This window comes from Oryza glaberrima, chromosome 7 (assembly GCF_000147395.1).
Source record: "Oryza glaberrima chromosome 7, OglaRS2, whole genome shotgun sequence".
Classification (NCBI taxonomy): domain Eukaryota; kingdom Viridiplantae; phylum Streptophyta; class Magnoliopsida; order Poales; family Poaceae; genus Oryza; species Oryza glaberrima.
Genome location: NC_068332.1, coordinates 20168854 through 20185029, shown reverse-complemented (window position 1 = coordinate 20185029; position 16176 = coordinate 20168854). Strand labels below are relative to the sequence as shown.

At 42.8% G+C, this 16176-nt stretch overlaps 2 protein-coding genes across 2 annotated transcripts; one reads left to right on the top strand and one right to left on the bottom strand.

Moving 5' to 3' along the window:
* The first annotated feature begins 3984 nt into the window (after nucleotides 1-3984).
* LOC127779579 (ADP-ribosylation factor GTPase-activating protein AGD5) lies at nucleotides 3985-9749 on the top strand. Its single transcript, XM_052306392.1, has 11 exons — nucleotides 3985-4326; nucleotides 4902-4960; nucleotides 5424-5514; nucleotides 6344-6398; nucleotides 6501-6591; nucleotides 7139-7334; nucleotides 7945-8173; nucleotides 8333-8511; nucleotides 8617-8886; nucleotides 8962-9017; nucleotides 9158-9749. The coding sequence occupies exons 1-11, from the start codon at nucleotides 4276-4278 to the stop codon at nucleotides 9309-9311; spliced, it is 1431 nt and encodes a 476-aa protein (XP_052162352.1). The 5' UTR covers nucleotides 3985-4275; the 3' UTR covers nucleotides 9312-9749.
* Nucleotides 9750-10291: 542 nt separating this feature from the next.
* LOC127779569 (elongator complex protein 1) lies at nucleotides 10292-16120 on the bottom strand. Its single transcript, XM_052306379.1, has 6 exons — nucleotides 15828-16120; nucleotides 14835-15149; nucleotides 11667-14761; nucleotides 11390-11488; nucleotides 10924-11268; nucleotides 10292-10811 (listed from the first exon to the last, which is right to left on the bottom strand). Exons 1-6 carry the CDS (start codon nucleotides 15987-15989, stop codon nucleotides 10796-10798), a joined length of 4032 nt encoding a protein of 1343 aa, XP_052162339.1. The 5' UTR covers nucleotides 15990-16120; the 3' UTR covers nucleotides 10292-10795.
* Between the last annotated feature and the right edge of the window lie 56 nt (nucleotides 16121-16176).

Here is a 16176-nt window from a genome sequence, read left to right as displayed (position 1 = left end):
CGACTCCCGGTCTATCACCGCAAATACTCTCCCGAGACATCGAGTCACCTACACATGGAACAAACAAAGAAATCATATTCTGAGACCAAGCTATCTCCAACTTGACTCATTAGTAGCAAACAACAGTATTACATATGTATAGTATCCATCTAGAAGTCATAATCATGAAATAATCACGGATATCCAAACAAACGACCCGAAATCGAAACCGACACAGTGTCGGCCGGTCAGACCGCGGGCTGGCCGGTCTGACCGCGCGCATACCGCCGGTCCGACCGGCTACCAGAGCCCGGTCTGACCGGTCACATGAAATAATGAATCCTGCGATCACCTGTGAAATCCAATCATCTCCAAAACCACTTCGTGAATAAATTCCAAATAACAAAACCAATAATCTCCGATGCCCAATTGTTCATCATAGAATAATCATCAAAAACACCTTTGATTTTACAAATAGCACAGCACTACAAGGTCTCACTCACTCTCTAACAGTGGCCCCGTGACAGTTACCGGGTCCACTCGCTTGCAGGGAACCTTCTCGAGGGCTGCCTCTCTCTGTTAGACTTCCTGAGCTGGTCTTGTCCTTGAGCCGGCGTGACAAGGACCTATTGTGACCGGTTTTGATTAGTTAAGGGACGCCCAATATCTGGTTTTACAGTTGGGGGATGATTTTATAACTCGATGACAAGTTGAGGGACCTTCGGTGTACCTTTTCCCTGTATTTTATTTTCAAGCGGAAAAAGTGCACCAAAGGTCCCTCAACTTGTCATCGAGTTACAAAATCATCCTTGAACCGCAAAACCAGATACAACGTATCTCCCAACTTACAAAACCAGTGCAAACTAGGTCTCTCGACGGTTTTGACTCCAGTTTTGTCCGACGTAGCAGCTGACTCAATGTGGGACCCACGTGGGCCCTAGTGTCCCACAAGTTAGCCTCTTCTTCCCCTCCCCTCTCCACCTTTCTTTCTCTCTCCTCTCCTCTCTCATCCCCTCTCTTCTCTGTATCTATCCGCGTCACGAAGCCAGCGGGATGGAGTGGGGCAACGGTAGGCGGAGAAGGCAGGTGGAATGGGGCGACAGTGGACGGGGCAGAGCGAGGTGGCGATGAGCGGAGAAGCCAGGCGGAGTAAAACGACGGGGCACGAAGCCAGCGGGGTGGTGGCGGGCAGAGCAGGTAGGCGAAGTGGGGCGACAGTGGGCAAAGCGGCAGCGCGCGAAGCCGGCGGCGCGGAGCGGGGTGGTCGCGGGCGGAGCAGGCAGGCCTACGAGGCGATGGCGCGCGAAGCCAACGGCACGAAGCAGAGCGGTGGCGAACGACAATGACGATGGCGATGGGTTCGAGGAGGAGGAGGAGGAGGAGGAGGAGGTCGCGCACCACCTCTTCCTCTTCCCCGTCTCCTCCATCTTCGTGCTGTCGTCCCTCGCTACATCCGCTGCCACCGCGCCATCCCTCCAACCTGCTCACCGTCCTTTGCACCCCGTCTCCGCTGTCCTCCGTGCCACCCTCCGACCTCAACGCGCATCCTCGCCATAGGCAACGGCTCGCCGCGCTATCCCCTTGCCCAATTGCTCCCCTGCCGCCCGCATGCCGCTCCTCCCCCGCCGTCTGCCGCCCGCGCAATTCCTTCCTCTGCCGCCTGCCCGGTGCCGTACCTCGTGACGTCAGACACCTAGCTGCCTAGCGACAACACGCTGCACACCAGCCACTCCTTGGGCGTCGACACCTTGGGGCTCTCGGCGATGGCGCTGCCTCGGCGCGGGCGTCGCGCCACCACCTGGCCATGTACCCCTTGACAGCGGCAACGCCGCCGGCCACCACCTCCTTAGGCGGCATGACGAGCGGGTTGTGGTCAATATAGAGAAGAGAAAGGAGAGGAGAGAGAAAGAAAGGTGGAGATGGGAGGGGAAGAAGAGGTTGACGTGTGGGGCCCACGTGAGTCCCACGCTGAGTCAGTTGCCATGTCGGATAAAACCGGAGTCAAAACTGCCGAGGGACCTAGTTTGTATTGGTTTTGTAAGTTGAGGAATACATTGTATCTAGTTTTGCGGTCCAAGAACGATTTTATAACTCGATGACAAGTTGAAGGACCTTCGGTGTACTTTTTCCTTTTCTAGCATTGGTTTTTTAAGTCATAAAAACACTTCTATACAAGTTTTACTCATAAATTATTTTAATTTTTTTTTGTTTATTTTCTCTGGGCTTATCAGCTATAAAGTAAACGATGTAGTCGACGGCATTGGCAAGAAAACTTTTGACACCGTAGCAGCTTCAAGAGAACAAAGAATATGTGAAACTTGAGGCCATAGCACATAAACGGAAAAAAAGGAAAGCAAATGTGTGAAAACGGAATTGCTCTTGCGAGGATGCATCGGTTTCATTTCAGATTTTTCAATATGTACGGAGATGGGCCTGTCCGAAAATCATGTGTGCTTTTCTTCACCTGAAAACTGAACCGAATCCAATGTTCAGTTTTCAGTCGGCACAAAGCGAAAGGAATAAGAAACCAAACATAACAGTGACACTGTTTGAGCCCGTGACATCACAGACTTTGGATTAATGTCAATTTATCATCGTTAGTTTCTGACAATCACTCTGATGAGATAAGCCTCTAAACTTAAAAAGAAAAATTCTAACCCCAAGTATCCGACAGCTGTCCACCAAACCAAAACTAATGGGAAGCCAAACAAAAGAAAAAATGCAAATGGAGGACCAACTACTGCACCTGACCAATCATGCATAAGCAACATACTGACATGGGTTCCAACTAATCAAATGCATTTATGCATTACATGGAAGACCAAATAAACCAAAAGGGAAAAAAAAAGGGAAATCATTACCACTGTCTTGTCGGTTAGAAATAAAATGGAAAGGGGAATACATAGTGGATGGTTGACTAACAAAGCCATGGGTGATTACATGCGGCTGATCAAAGAGTGGCAATAGTACACCACTCCAGGTCACACTTCATCAATGGCTTTCAGCTTTGGACAATTCAAGATGGAGTCCCCACTTTGGACTACTGTATGCTCCTGTCATCTTCAATCATTTTCACTCTCTTCTCTCAAGTTACTCCTTTCATCTTGAGTGGTTGCCAACGAATGATAACAAAAACATAAGATAAAATTTACTATATTTACAATAGTTGATTTTGGGACGTACAGCGGTTTGAAGCGCAATTAAACATTAACAAAGCATGACAAAAACCTTTACAAATCATGCCTTCTTTTTATAATAAAAATAAAATGAATCTCATAAAAATCTTGTAAAATTCTTATATTAGAAACGATCAATATATGTAAGATCTTCATAATATTTATCTCAACCTTTATTTTCTTTTATGTTGTTCCAGAACATATAATGAGGGATAACGTACATAACCTATATTATTATCTGACCTCCAAAAATAACCACGTGCAATTAATTATTGAATACGATGAGTATAAGAAAAAAAAACTTGAAAGAGCCGAGCATCTATTTTGTACTGAATAAAACATACACATACACGGGACTATAAGATAAAAAATCACGTCATTGTGTTTTGAAGCTTGTTTGATCAGTTGAAAACTTTTCGGGCGATCACAATATTCATTTGCAATTTTCATAGTGATGTTATGTTTGTTGTTGTATTGTAAAAACTATAGCACCATGATTTATTATTTATTATATTGGTGCAATAGTCACGAACAGAAAACAAACATTAGGTATTTCGACAGCATAGCAACTATACACAATATCCTAATAATTCCTTTCACCATCAAATAGAAATTGAGAACAAGCTGGATGGCTACCGAGAATATTAGTTACAGCTAATCACTACTCCGGTCGAAAGAATATCACGGGTTAAAACACCAGTAAAACGTGGTCTGCATTGGTTAGGCCAGCAAACCCAACGCGCCGTCATTATCACACCACACAATTATTTTTCTAAAAAAACCCAAACTGTTTTAAATAATTAATTAAAAAAATATAGAAGGAAAAGGAAAGGAAATCGGAGGGAGGAGGGGAGGAGAAGCGAAGCGAGGAAGGTCAAGCCGGGGAGGACACGCACGCACAGATCCCTCCCCTCTCCTCGCTGCCCATCTCTCTCTCTCTCTTCCCCTCGACGCGGCGAGATCAGGAGGAGGAGGAGGAGAGGGGGGAAGGGAGGAAGGGAGGCCGAGATCCCGAGGCCCCCCACCGGAGACGGCGAATCCTGGTCCGGCGCCTGGTTTGCCCCCGGATTCGGGAGGAGTTTCCGTTCGGGGTCGAGGGATTTCGGGGGCGCGCGCAGCCATGAACGAGAAGGCCTCCGTCTCCAAGGAGCTCAACGCCAAGCACAAGAAGGTTCGTATATCCTCCCGTTCCGTTATATGTCGATTTGTTCGGATCGGAGGCTGGCCCTTTCGATTTGGGTTGGAAAGCTACGGCAGAGTCGATTCGGCGTGCGATTTCGTTTGTTGTTAGGTGAGGGAGATTTGGGATCCGCGATTTCGTGGGTTCCTGATCTCCCCGCTCCTGAATTGCGCGCGGTTGCTTTGCAACTCTTTTTGTGGCGTTAGGAAGAGCGTGGCGCAGATCGGAATTCGCTTCCTTTGTTTTGCCGTTATTATGAATCGGGGAGCGGGCGCTTTTGCTAATTTAAGCTTGATTATATGGATTTTGTGAATTGTTCGACTGGTGGAAATCGTTATTTGAAAAATTGTTTGTAATTTTATAGTAGGTATCCTTCTCAATCGTGGCAATAAAAAGTTAAACAATTCGCAGTCAACTGTACAAGCAACCTAGCTATCTTCGTTGCTACAACATATTGTTACCATTTTGATTTTTTCATGACCCGCTCAAGCCTCAACAATATTAGGTATTGTTCATGAAGTACCCTGTCTTATTTACCATGTTTATGGCTCGTCCTTGATTTCCAGATATTGGAAGGCCTCCTGCGGCTGCCTCAGAATAGAGAATGTGCAGACTGCAAATCAAAGTGAGTGATCCTGTGCAATTGGTTCTCCAAAAGATGGCTATTGATGCATTATACAAGTTTATGTTTTATCATTAGCTTTGCTGCTAAGAGTACTTTCACTTGATGACGTCCTTTTTTTTAGAAGTTAACATTCTGATTCATTGTCCGCTTGCTGATTTGTGTTGAGCAAGTTCTATGGCATTTGGAGGGCCTCTAGTAATCTAGAAGCAATTATTTAAGATATTTATTCTTATTGCTTCATCACTGGTTTGTTGCATCCAACATGTTAACCATCTATTCCTGGAAATGAAAATTTTCTGTTCTATTTATTGACTTATATAGTCAGTATAGTTGGTTAAACCTCCTCTCCATCATGTCTAATGTTACCTGTAAATTCATCTCTGAGCATGTAATGTTAGAACTGATAGGTAGACACTTGCATGTGCCATAGTTCTTGTCAACTGACTGTTTCCCCATTTTTCAGGGGTCCTCGATGGGCAAGTGTAAATCTTGGGATCTTTATATGCATGCAGTGTTCTGGAATTCATAGAAGCCTCGGGGTACATATATCTAAGGTCAGTGAATTATGTGCATGAGTTCAACTGTTTATTTTCGAACTCAGTATGCCCACTTTTTTTTTTCTCCTTCATACAAGTTCTGACAAATTTGGCTTGAAACACAACTTGAGTACTTTGAATGACCAACTTTTCATGAAAATTTGGTAGCTGCTCTATCAGTGTCATTTTTTTTATAGTATCAAAGTATATTATGCTTGTTTCTTTCAGTTCATTGCATTCTGTAAGTTTATATAAGATTATAAACATAACATAAATTCAACATGGTAGAATGGCCATCAATCCATCATATGCGAAACCGGGCTGTTTGGTTTGGTGACCAGAGTTTGCCATACCAAACCTTAGGCGTGCTACACTTTAATAGCCTAGAGCCTGGTTTGTTACAACTGTGATATGCCACACTTTATTAGCTCTTCCCACATGTCATACACTCAATTTGGTGCCTAACTTTGCCACACTTGTGGCCAACGATTTGTTGGCCACACTTTGTGTGGCAAACCACACCTTTGGTAGTTGTGGCAAAGATAGTCATCAATCAATAAGCTTAGCTATCTGGATTCTGCAACAACCTTGACTTCGAAGCTTCTGAGCTGGCTGGCTTATCTTTTTCATGTACTTTGAGAACTCGTGCTCACAATTTTTTACTGGTCATCATTGCACCAAATTGTTTGTGTATATTACAAACAGAGAACGTGAAACAGCTATGTATCTGTTTTATGTTTAATTCTTTGAGATGCATTTCTTTCTTTCATGTGGCCTCGCCTTCAAATCTATATCAACAGCATGCGGTTTTTGTCTATTTAATGAACCATTTTTTTCCCTGACGCAGGTAAGATCGGCTACCCTGGATACATGGCTGCCAGAGCAAGTTGCATTTATTCAATGTATGTATTACTCCCTGACCAGAAATTTTTAATATTTGCCATCAAACAAAGGGGTAATGCAGTTCTCAATGATGATTGTATTCCTGTCTTCACTTCTTTCAGCAATGGGGAATGAAAAGTCAAATAGCTACTGGGAAGCGGAGCTGCCCCCTAACTATGATAGGGTTGGGATAGAGAACTTCATCCGTGCAAAGTAATGAACCTCTCCAACTTTCAGTACCTATAAATCTAGTACAATCCATTTGTCTTGCTATAAATCTAGTACACCAATGTAAATCACCTGCCTATCCAAGGCCTCCCATCCCCCCGCGCAAGCAAACAAATACAAAACCAAAATAAAGGTTTAATTTTGCTTTTTAATACTTACCATTCATTAATGGGGGAATGAAAAGGCAGTTGCTCCATCCGGTTATAAATATTTAATTCTAAGGACAAGATTTGGTCAAATTTCTAAAATTCTGACCATTAAAAAAAATTCTAAAATGCTTAGTTTTAAACACAAAAAATGGCCATCGATAGATTTGACTTGAAATGTACTGTCATAATATCATAAACTTATTGGATTTTATAAACTTATCCTAATATAAAATTGGTTGCTGGAATTTTAAAAGGTTGACCAAATCTTTGTGCTAAGTGTCAAACATTTATGACCAGAGGGAGTAATTTGTAGGGGTGTTTATGGATCTAACCTTTGGAACAATGTGTTGGACTAATGTTATTAACTTATGTCTAAAATGTAGATACGAGGACAAGAGATGGATACCGAGGAATGGGTCATCAAGACCATCATCTGGTGCTAGAGATGAGAAGAGCTCAGAGTCACAAACTAGTGTTAACAGGGGTGGCCATAATCAAAGATCTTCATTTGAGCAACACCGCACTTCACCAGCTGCAGTGAGCAAAATTGCTCCAGTGGTTTCTAGGACGCCCACCCAGGTAATCCTACTGGATTATGACAAGCTTTTCCTAGGTGTTGATTATCAGTTAAGTTTATTGATACTTGCCTTTGGTAGTAGCATCTTTAGATGTAAACAGCTTGAGGGATCGACACTCTTTTCTTGAAGCCGAGCTATATATATTCCAAATTGTAGTTCTTAATTACTATCTGCCACTTCAATAGTTAATCGAAAATGGAGAACGATCTATAAGTTTCATATATGTGTGTGTTATATGCCTTGCGCACAAACTGTAGATTTCCAAACTGAAAAATGAAAATGATCATGTGATAGCGTGTATCATGCTAATGGATGATCATGTTTATAGTTTTGTTTCTTGTGCCTGACCTTGATAACTTGATGATAATTAATGGTTTCACCTTGCTTACATGATTGAAAACACATTCTTACAACCAGTGATATTTTCCACATTAGGTTAATAAGTGTTAAGTTAAAGTTGGCACAATATCCATTGAGTACTTCAAGTAATTTGGAGACTTAAGTTATTATTAAGTTTTATTTTATACTTGCTGCATTTTGTTGTGTAATAATTTATTACTAGCTTCTAATAGTTTTAATCTGGTACAACTGGTCAACTGCATTGAAATCAGGCACCACATCAGCCAAAAGCACAACCATCAGTTCCCAAGGTTTCACCTCCTCAACCCGAGAAATCACCTCCTAATGCAACACCACCAAAGGTTGAGAAGCCATCAGTTGCACCACCTCCTAAGGTTGACTATGCAACTGATCTCTTCAACATGTTATCAATGGATGGAACAACCGAGAAAGAAGCAGAGTCATCTTCAAATGATGATAGTGCATGGGAGGGCTTCCAGTGTAAGATATTATGACTTAACATTTCTATTGAGGAATTATTCTTGTTATATGAGCATCTTTTTATGAAATGTTCTGCGAGTGCTTCACCATATTCCTTACTTGCATACTGTGGAGTATCTTTTAATTTGGGCTCCTGTGTTCTCTTTCTCAATTGTTCAGCTGCAGAGCCAGTACCTAGCTCAGACAAAAAGGATTCTGCTAAGCCAGTAGAAAGTAAGCCCCAGTCTACATCAGGCATAGAGGACTTGTTTAAAGATTCACCAGCTGTGACAGTATCCTCAGCTCCAGCTGCCCCACAAGTAAATGTGAAGAATGATATCATGAGTCTGTTTGAGAAGGTCAGCGCCAGCATTACTTTTACTAATGCTTTTGTGAAATGGCTCTGTCATTTAAAAGAAAGAGCACATCTATGGTTTATCTGAAGAAATACGTGTATTTTGCAGTCCAGTATGGTTTCGCCATATGCTGTCCAGCAGCAGCAACTTGCTTTTATGACCCCCCAGCAGCTTGCACTTCTGTCTCAGCAGCAAGCTTTACTAATGGCTGCTCTTAAAGCTGGAAATGCACCCCAAATGATTCCAGGGAACGCCAGTCTGCTAAATGGTAATGGTTCTAATCCTGCCAATGGAGGCTTGCCTTCACAAAGCTGGACAAATCTTGCTTATCAGAATCCTGGGTTGGCTCCAGTAGCAGCACAGAATGGTGCCACCAAGGTAAGGGCTTTTAGATCATCTGTATAAATGTGTTTTACTGTATGTTCATCTTTTCATGTCTTTGTTACTTGGCAGGTTGCGAACAACAATCAGGAATTCTCTTTTGGGAATTTCAATTTTAGTACACCTGGGTAAGCAATATTGCTTGACTAGTTTTTGGCAATTAAAACTTCATACCACAGCTTACTTGGTCGCGAAAGAAATTTAGATGTGCTTTGAGGTCACAAATCATGGCTTAGCTTTTCTGATGCTTACTTTTGTTTTGATGCAGAGCATACAACACTAGCTCATCTGTCCCAGCAAATGGGGCCGCAAGTGCAGCTGCTAACAAGAGCACATCCCCGACCTCTTCTTCCCTCCCCTCTCAATCAGGCAAAGAGTATGATTTTTCATCATTAACTCAAGGACTGTTCTCCAAGCGATGAACACTTGCTATACTTGGAAATTAAACAAATGGGCCTGTATGCAACGATGGACACAGCAGATTTTATTAGGGGGAACCGGGGGCCTTGTACACTCTTTTATGAGGCAGCATTTCTTCTTGTGGATATTACGACACCTTGTAGCTGTCCTGGACAAATAAGAGGAAGAATATAGCAGCTAATTGCATATGTTGTTTCCTACAGCTGAAGAGAGTTGATATTGTTCATGATGCCGATCTCTTTGAATAGAGGACGCCTTGTGGCTTTGTTGGACTTACATTTATAAGAGCATAATGCAACTATTTTATTCTCTTTGTTCATGACATAGTTACAATACGTGACGCCGATTATTTTCTACTGTACCATACTTGGATTTTGTTATTCACAAAACATTTGATTGTATTATTATGCCAAGTGAGCTATTACACGCACTGAACCAAACTTAATTCCCTGACATTTGTTCGTGTCCTTGATTTTTCGTGTGACGAATGTTCTAAGGCTCCGTTTGGCATTGCGATGAAGTCACTTTATTTATTTGTAGGATGTAACAGTAAAGAACTGTTTTCATGTGTACTTGATTTTTTGTGTGGTGAATGTTCTAAGATCGTAACGTGATAGCCATCAACTGAAAAGCCAAGTTTATGGGCCAAAACTCAGCGGACCAAACGGCCCAAATCCAGGACCTATGAGCCGAATGGCCAGAAAGCACGCGAATCATGGGGCCCAAGACACGTGCTCTAATCGGTCGAAATCACTCTCACTATTGGGCTGAAATTCAACCGATCTATGGGCCGGAATTCTGAGTACGAGTGGGCCTAAATCTCTCCACATATGGGCCAAATTTACGCGGACTTATGGGTCAAAAGTCCTCGGACCAATGGGTCAAAATTCGAGCAGTGAGCGAAAATTCTGGGTACTAACGACTCGAAATTTCCCGGACATGAAATTCCGCACGGCTGCTCAAACTTTTGAAGGAAATGAAATTACCCATTCTGAAATATTGAAAAAATCGAAATACGGATTTCAACAATTCAACCGCTACAAAAGAGATACTACAAATTTCAGGAAAACAACACGACTTCTTCCAACTGTTAAATGCCACATCTTAAAAGTGGCAAATAGTTAAATGTCTCACAATCACTATTCACTACAAGTCTACAATACCCAATTTTCAGATGAACAGATGATGTAGCTTTTTATTCCTCCATGCATATAACTACTCGATCAAAATTATACCACAAATGGAAGCAGCAAAAAGCTCAAGCGGGCTCGGCTGCGGCCTCCAACATCCTGATTTATAAGCAAAAATGTTTCACCACTCTGACGTAACAATCCACCCAAGTGGCAGAACACCATAAATATCCTGAATTGGCTGCGATCGATATATAGCCGGGTTACCCTTGACAGCCGCCACAGAATGATATGGCAATCATTGTTGAGGCCTCTCGTTCAATTCCATTCCAACAGTTACCGCTGCTTACCACTCATCAACATTCAGCATGCCTGTAAACGTTTTTTCAAAACCACAACACAGTCAACTCCTTGTCAATTTACTCTGAAGGGAAAGATGGGCTAATAGTACTAGTTTATTCTTAACAGAGTAATAATGACTCACTCATGTGAATTGGAGTATACCCCGGTCCAAGGCGGCGACAATGCTTTGATTCGCCAACAGGTGGTTTCACTATCAGCTGACTGATGAGCTCTCAGCATTTTCACGTAATTCTCAAGCGTATGTGCATTCTCGTCTATCTTGTCGTTGGATACAGTATCCTCAGCCAACTTGACTGCAGCCCTTTGAGATACCTCAAAATTGTCTCCAGCCAGCTGCACCTGATGGGCGGTTTCTTCTCTTCCCAGTTGTATTAGAACCACAAGTAGGCTTTTAAGCTCAGTTAGAGCACCAGAGGTCAGAGACATCCCTTTGAGATGCTCCACAAGTGCCATCTCCTCCCTAGGGCTGCACAAATAAAGTTGACGGTGAGTTGAAAAAACAAACGGAGAATTGACGTCTTAAGAAACCACTCGGATTTTATTTTATTTTATTTTTTAAAAAAAAAATCTCAACAGAAGCCGCCTACCTTCCAGCTCGTATCTTGCCACCTTTCTTTTGTCGCCTTGCCCCTCTTGACTTGCTGGCACTGCTAGATATGACGGAAGCACTAGATTCCTTTGTTGACCTGCACGAGCAGCATTTAGAATTTCGTATGGGTTCAACAATGTTACTCAACATTGATTGAAGTTTCAGTTGATCCTAAAGCAGGAGGACTTGGAACTAAATAGTGAAAAAAAGAACTAAAAACAGAAGATAAAATTGGGTCAGAGAGGATGCGCAGATAAAAATGGCAGATGACACACCTTGTGGTATATGCACTCATTTCGCTGAAGCTAGTGCTGACTTCTGAAATGCTGTCGTCTTCAACATCCATAAATCGGTCTTCAGACTGGAGCTTGGCTGCAAGTGACAGTCTCCTCTGCCGTACAGCAACATAACGGGCCAGATATTTACCCACCTTTAGCAATCCTTCCTGATACTCAGAAATCAGCAAAGCAGAACATTCCAAAGCTGCATCTCTAACAGTATCAACCAGATCTTGCCTGCTGTGCATATAAGCTACCCGAAGAGCTTCTTCCCATTCTCTTGCCGTGATAAAGTAACCAACACCTCTATCGACATCTGAGCAATACTCCAGTGCTATTTTAGCAGCATCTCCTGGTTTCCCAAGTGCTTGGAACTCATCACATAGGTCATGTGCTAGTTGAAGAATTTCTTCCTTTTTAAACTTCAGAAGACCTGCAACAGTGAACACACCTCTCCAATCCCCACAATCACGATACGCCTTCAAAGATTTCTGATACGACGAACAGCATTGATAAGTTATTGCAGCATCTGCAAAGCATTTCTCTTCAGAAAGTTGATCACCCCATGCCTCAAGAATTTGATGCCTTTTATCTGGGTCAGTGAATAACTGGAGCCCCAAAGGGAACAATTGAGGGTTAGCGTTGAGGAGTTTCATACAGTCCTCATGATACTCGTCGCCAGCAGAAACAATGTTCTTGAGAGCACTTTCATATCTTCCGAGTCTTAAATCAACTGTGTACTTCATAATAGCAGGAGGGAGGCATTCAAGACTCTTGAGAAAAGGAAGGAACTCTTTTGGATCTTTTTGGGAATTTAAAGCTACTATAGCAGAAAGATTCAGATCATACAGTCCCAAAGCAGCATTAAAAACAGCTTCTGGTTCGGTTAACCATAGCAAGTGCTTCAGGGACTCTTCAGCAGATGGGTAGAGCTTTCTCCTGGCATCATCAACCCCAAGAAGTTCCAGTTCTCGGATAACTTTTATTCTATTCAGTGCTTCCTCCAACAGAGGAGGTTCGCTACGGGCTAAAGTAGTCAGTATGCAGAGTTCTCTTGATGAGCTTTCTTCCACCTGCACCTCAAGGGCTTTTCGAATTGCCATCAGTACAGATGTGACTTTGTTGTCTGACAACAGACCATGAGAATTTACAGTATCAGCCACAGAGGTTGCACAGTGATCAGGAAATGATATGTAGGTCTCATACAATTTGCTGCTGACATTCTCATTCTTTATTGAACAAACAAATTCAGTGATGTGGCTAAGGTTATTGACTTGTTTAACAAAATCTGCCGCTGACTTCATAAAAGATTTCCAGCCACAGTAGTCAACAACCATATTGAACTCAATCCGATGGCGCCTTACCATGTCAAATGCATCTCTAAAACGTCCCTGAACCAGTGCCTGAACAATTGAAACAAGGACCAGCTTCCTGGGGTAGATACACTCCAAGTTACCACGGGTGGTTCGCATTATGACAGCTGCTTCATCACCATGGAGAACACCAATCAGCTTTGCCCCCTTTTCCCATACAGTGATATGCTCTTTGCTTTGCTTTCCTCGAGGATGACTCCTGATATGGCTATCGGTTGTCACTTCGCCATTTTTAAGTAAAATCTCACTGATATCCACGATGAATAAAAGATCCTGCTTAGTAGTCACAAGCAAGTGGGTCACAACCTGCTCTTTTGCTCCATAAGCACTGGAATAGAATGTGAAGCTGCTACAGTTACTGCTTAATAACCTTTTGCCCACATGCAACTTGCTGCTATCATCAAGTCCAAAGAGAAGTGTCCTAACCATTCCATTTTCATGGCATTGAACAGCAGTCATCCAAGGGCATGATGTTGGAAAAGTATGGTCGGAACCTGTTTCACTAACTTGTACCGGGGCAGACATTCTAAACAAATTCACTTTTGAGCAGTATTCAACAACCCTTCCTCCACTTAACTGAATAAAGGCTGAACCTTCTTTTGCTGGATTTTGAGATATTCCAATAACTGCAGCCTCCAGAGGCATTTTCTTCGATATTTTTGCCTGCCAACCTGATGAACAGGCTGAACCTAGCAAAGAATCCTCGGAACATACAAGTTCAATCTCATTGATAAAATATGGCGAGTCATTTTTCTCTAGAAGGCTACTAGCTTCACTGGACCTCATTGGTGTTGAAGAGAAGGCATCAGCGCGGCAACAAATGCCGATCAAGGTACACGTATCAATCCAAGTCAGGTGCATATAGTTATTCAGTGTTGACTCAGAAAAGCAAGGGTCAACACTTATGCCACTGCCTTCAAACTCTTCCCAAGTATCTGCCACCGGAAGTACCGACACACACAAGCTGCCATTAGAAAGATAAGCAGCAATATGGTTTTTCGAGTTATCGGATAGAAAAGAAACCTCATTCACAGCACAAGGAAATGTAAGATGGAACAAAGACATGGGGGGTGGCATGAGACCCAAACTGAGAGGAGTTACAAGGACATGGGAACCATCAATAACAAGCGCAATCGAAGTCTCACTGACAGCAGTAGTCCAAGCAAACCTGTGCGTAATAACCTGACCACCTAATGTCCAGCAGATGAGATGCATTGGTTTTGTTTGATCCCAATAGAACCTCACCCCTTCTTTCTTTGTGTATCGCAGTTCTTGTTTCAAGTACCAGTGATTGTTACTGCAGGACCATACTTTGATAACATCATACTGGCCACAAGAGACTAGAGCAGCTAAGAGTTCAGAATTGCAGTTCCATTTTAAAGCTTGGATGACAGCCTCTGCTGGCTCATCAATGGAAAAGTGGCTCCTTTCTAAGCCATTCTTTTCATAGAATACAATGAGAGGGCACTTTCCCTCTGTCTTCCGGTCATGGGCAGTGGCAACCTTGGCTCCACTTGGCATCCAATCAAGTGATGCTCCTATAAAAGCCTTGGTATCTGAAGAAGAATGTATATTTCCTGATTCACGTTCCCAAATAGTAAGTTTCTGAGAGCTCCCTTCAAGCCCACCAAGAGTAGCAAAAAACTTTCCATCACCCCGCCAAGAAATAGAACTTTGGATGTGACCATTGGGACTGTTGATATCACCTGTAAGATCACACTGGAAACAAGCATGTGTAGAATGAGAACATTTTAGTCATATCTTTAGTCAGATCATGTAAACAAAAACTTACATGAGGGTCGAGAGAAGTCTCAAACAGCACTTCCCAATCGTTTGTCATGATGAGCAATTGTCCAAACCCGGTCGTAACAGAAATAAGGGCCCCATCAGGACTAGAAGCAATGGTCTTCACACCACCCTCCAGTCGTCCCACAACTTCAGTAGTTTTCTCATCCACATTATACAATAATAGACAACCAGTTGATGAACCAAGCAGCAAAGACTCCTTCTCCATTAGATAATCCATGGCAACTATGTAATCTCCAGGTTCAAGAACAACCTCCTCTGCATCAGAGTCTAGGGTACTTTCGCTCCATTGCAGTGATTGCTGAAAGACAAAATAGGCAATCAGCAAAACAGAAATACTAGCAAAAGAAAAGGTAATAATCATATCGACTAAAAAAACAGATTATATACTCCCTTCGGCCATAAATATTTGACGTTTAGGACAAGATTTGATCAAACTTTCAAAATTCCAACCATAAAATTTATACTAGAAAAAGTTTATAAAATATAGCAAGTTTATGATATTACTCTCCTTCCATTTATATATGACGACGTCGTATATAAACAGAAGCAGGAAGTACTTTCCAAGGAAAATCTACAAACACCATTACTTTTGTTTTAAACTAAGAATTTGAGAAATTATTGATGGTTGGAATTTTAAATGTTTGAAAAGGATCTTGTCCTAAATATCAAATATTTAGGTTAGAAGGTACACGCTCAGTGCTACCATAGCAAATTGAAGATGATGATGTGTTTGTTTGTTTCGTTGTACAAAAAAAAAAAAAATCATAGTGTTCTGCCCAAATTTAGTTAGCAGTATAAACGGGTGTATTGACCCAAAAAACTGGAATCTGAGAATCATACGCATGGTAAATTAACACCATATAATATGTGTATCCCTCTTGTACTGAGCGTGGTACTACTATTGCTACGTTGCGAGGCAAACAATAAAACGAAGATTTCAAGCAGTATAACAAATTGGTGAGCAGAGGAACCGTACCTGGGTGGGGGCGGGGAGGTCGACGGAGTAGAGGAAGTTCTCGGAGGAGACGAAGAAGGCGCGGCGGCGCTCGGCGTCGACGGCGGAGACTACCACGGTCTCCCCGTCGAGCTGGAGCTGAAGCTTCTGCGCTATCCGGGTAACCACCTTTAGGTTCTTCATCCCCCCGCCGCCGGTGGCCGGTGGATCCCTTCCGGCCGCGGGAGGAGATCCGGGGAGAGACGGAGACGGAGGGAGGGAGGAGGGTGGAGGGCGGCGGGTGGAGCTCGCCGGAGTTGATGGGCCGCGGCGGCGGGTGTCTAGGGTTTGGGGAGGTTTTGGCAAAAATATGAGTTGGGAGAGCTTCAAG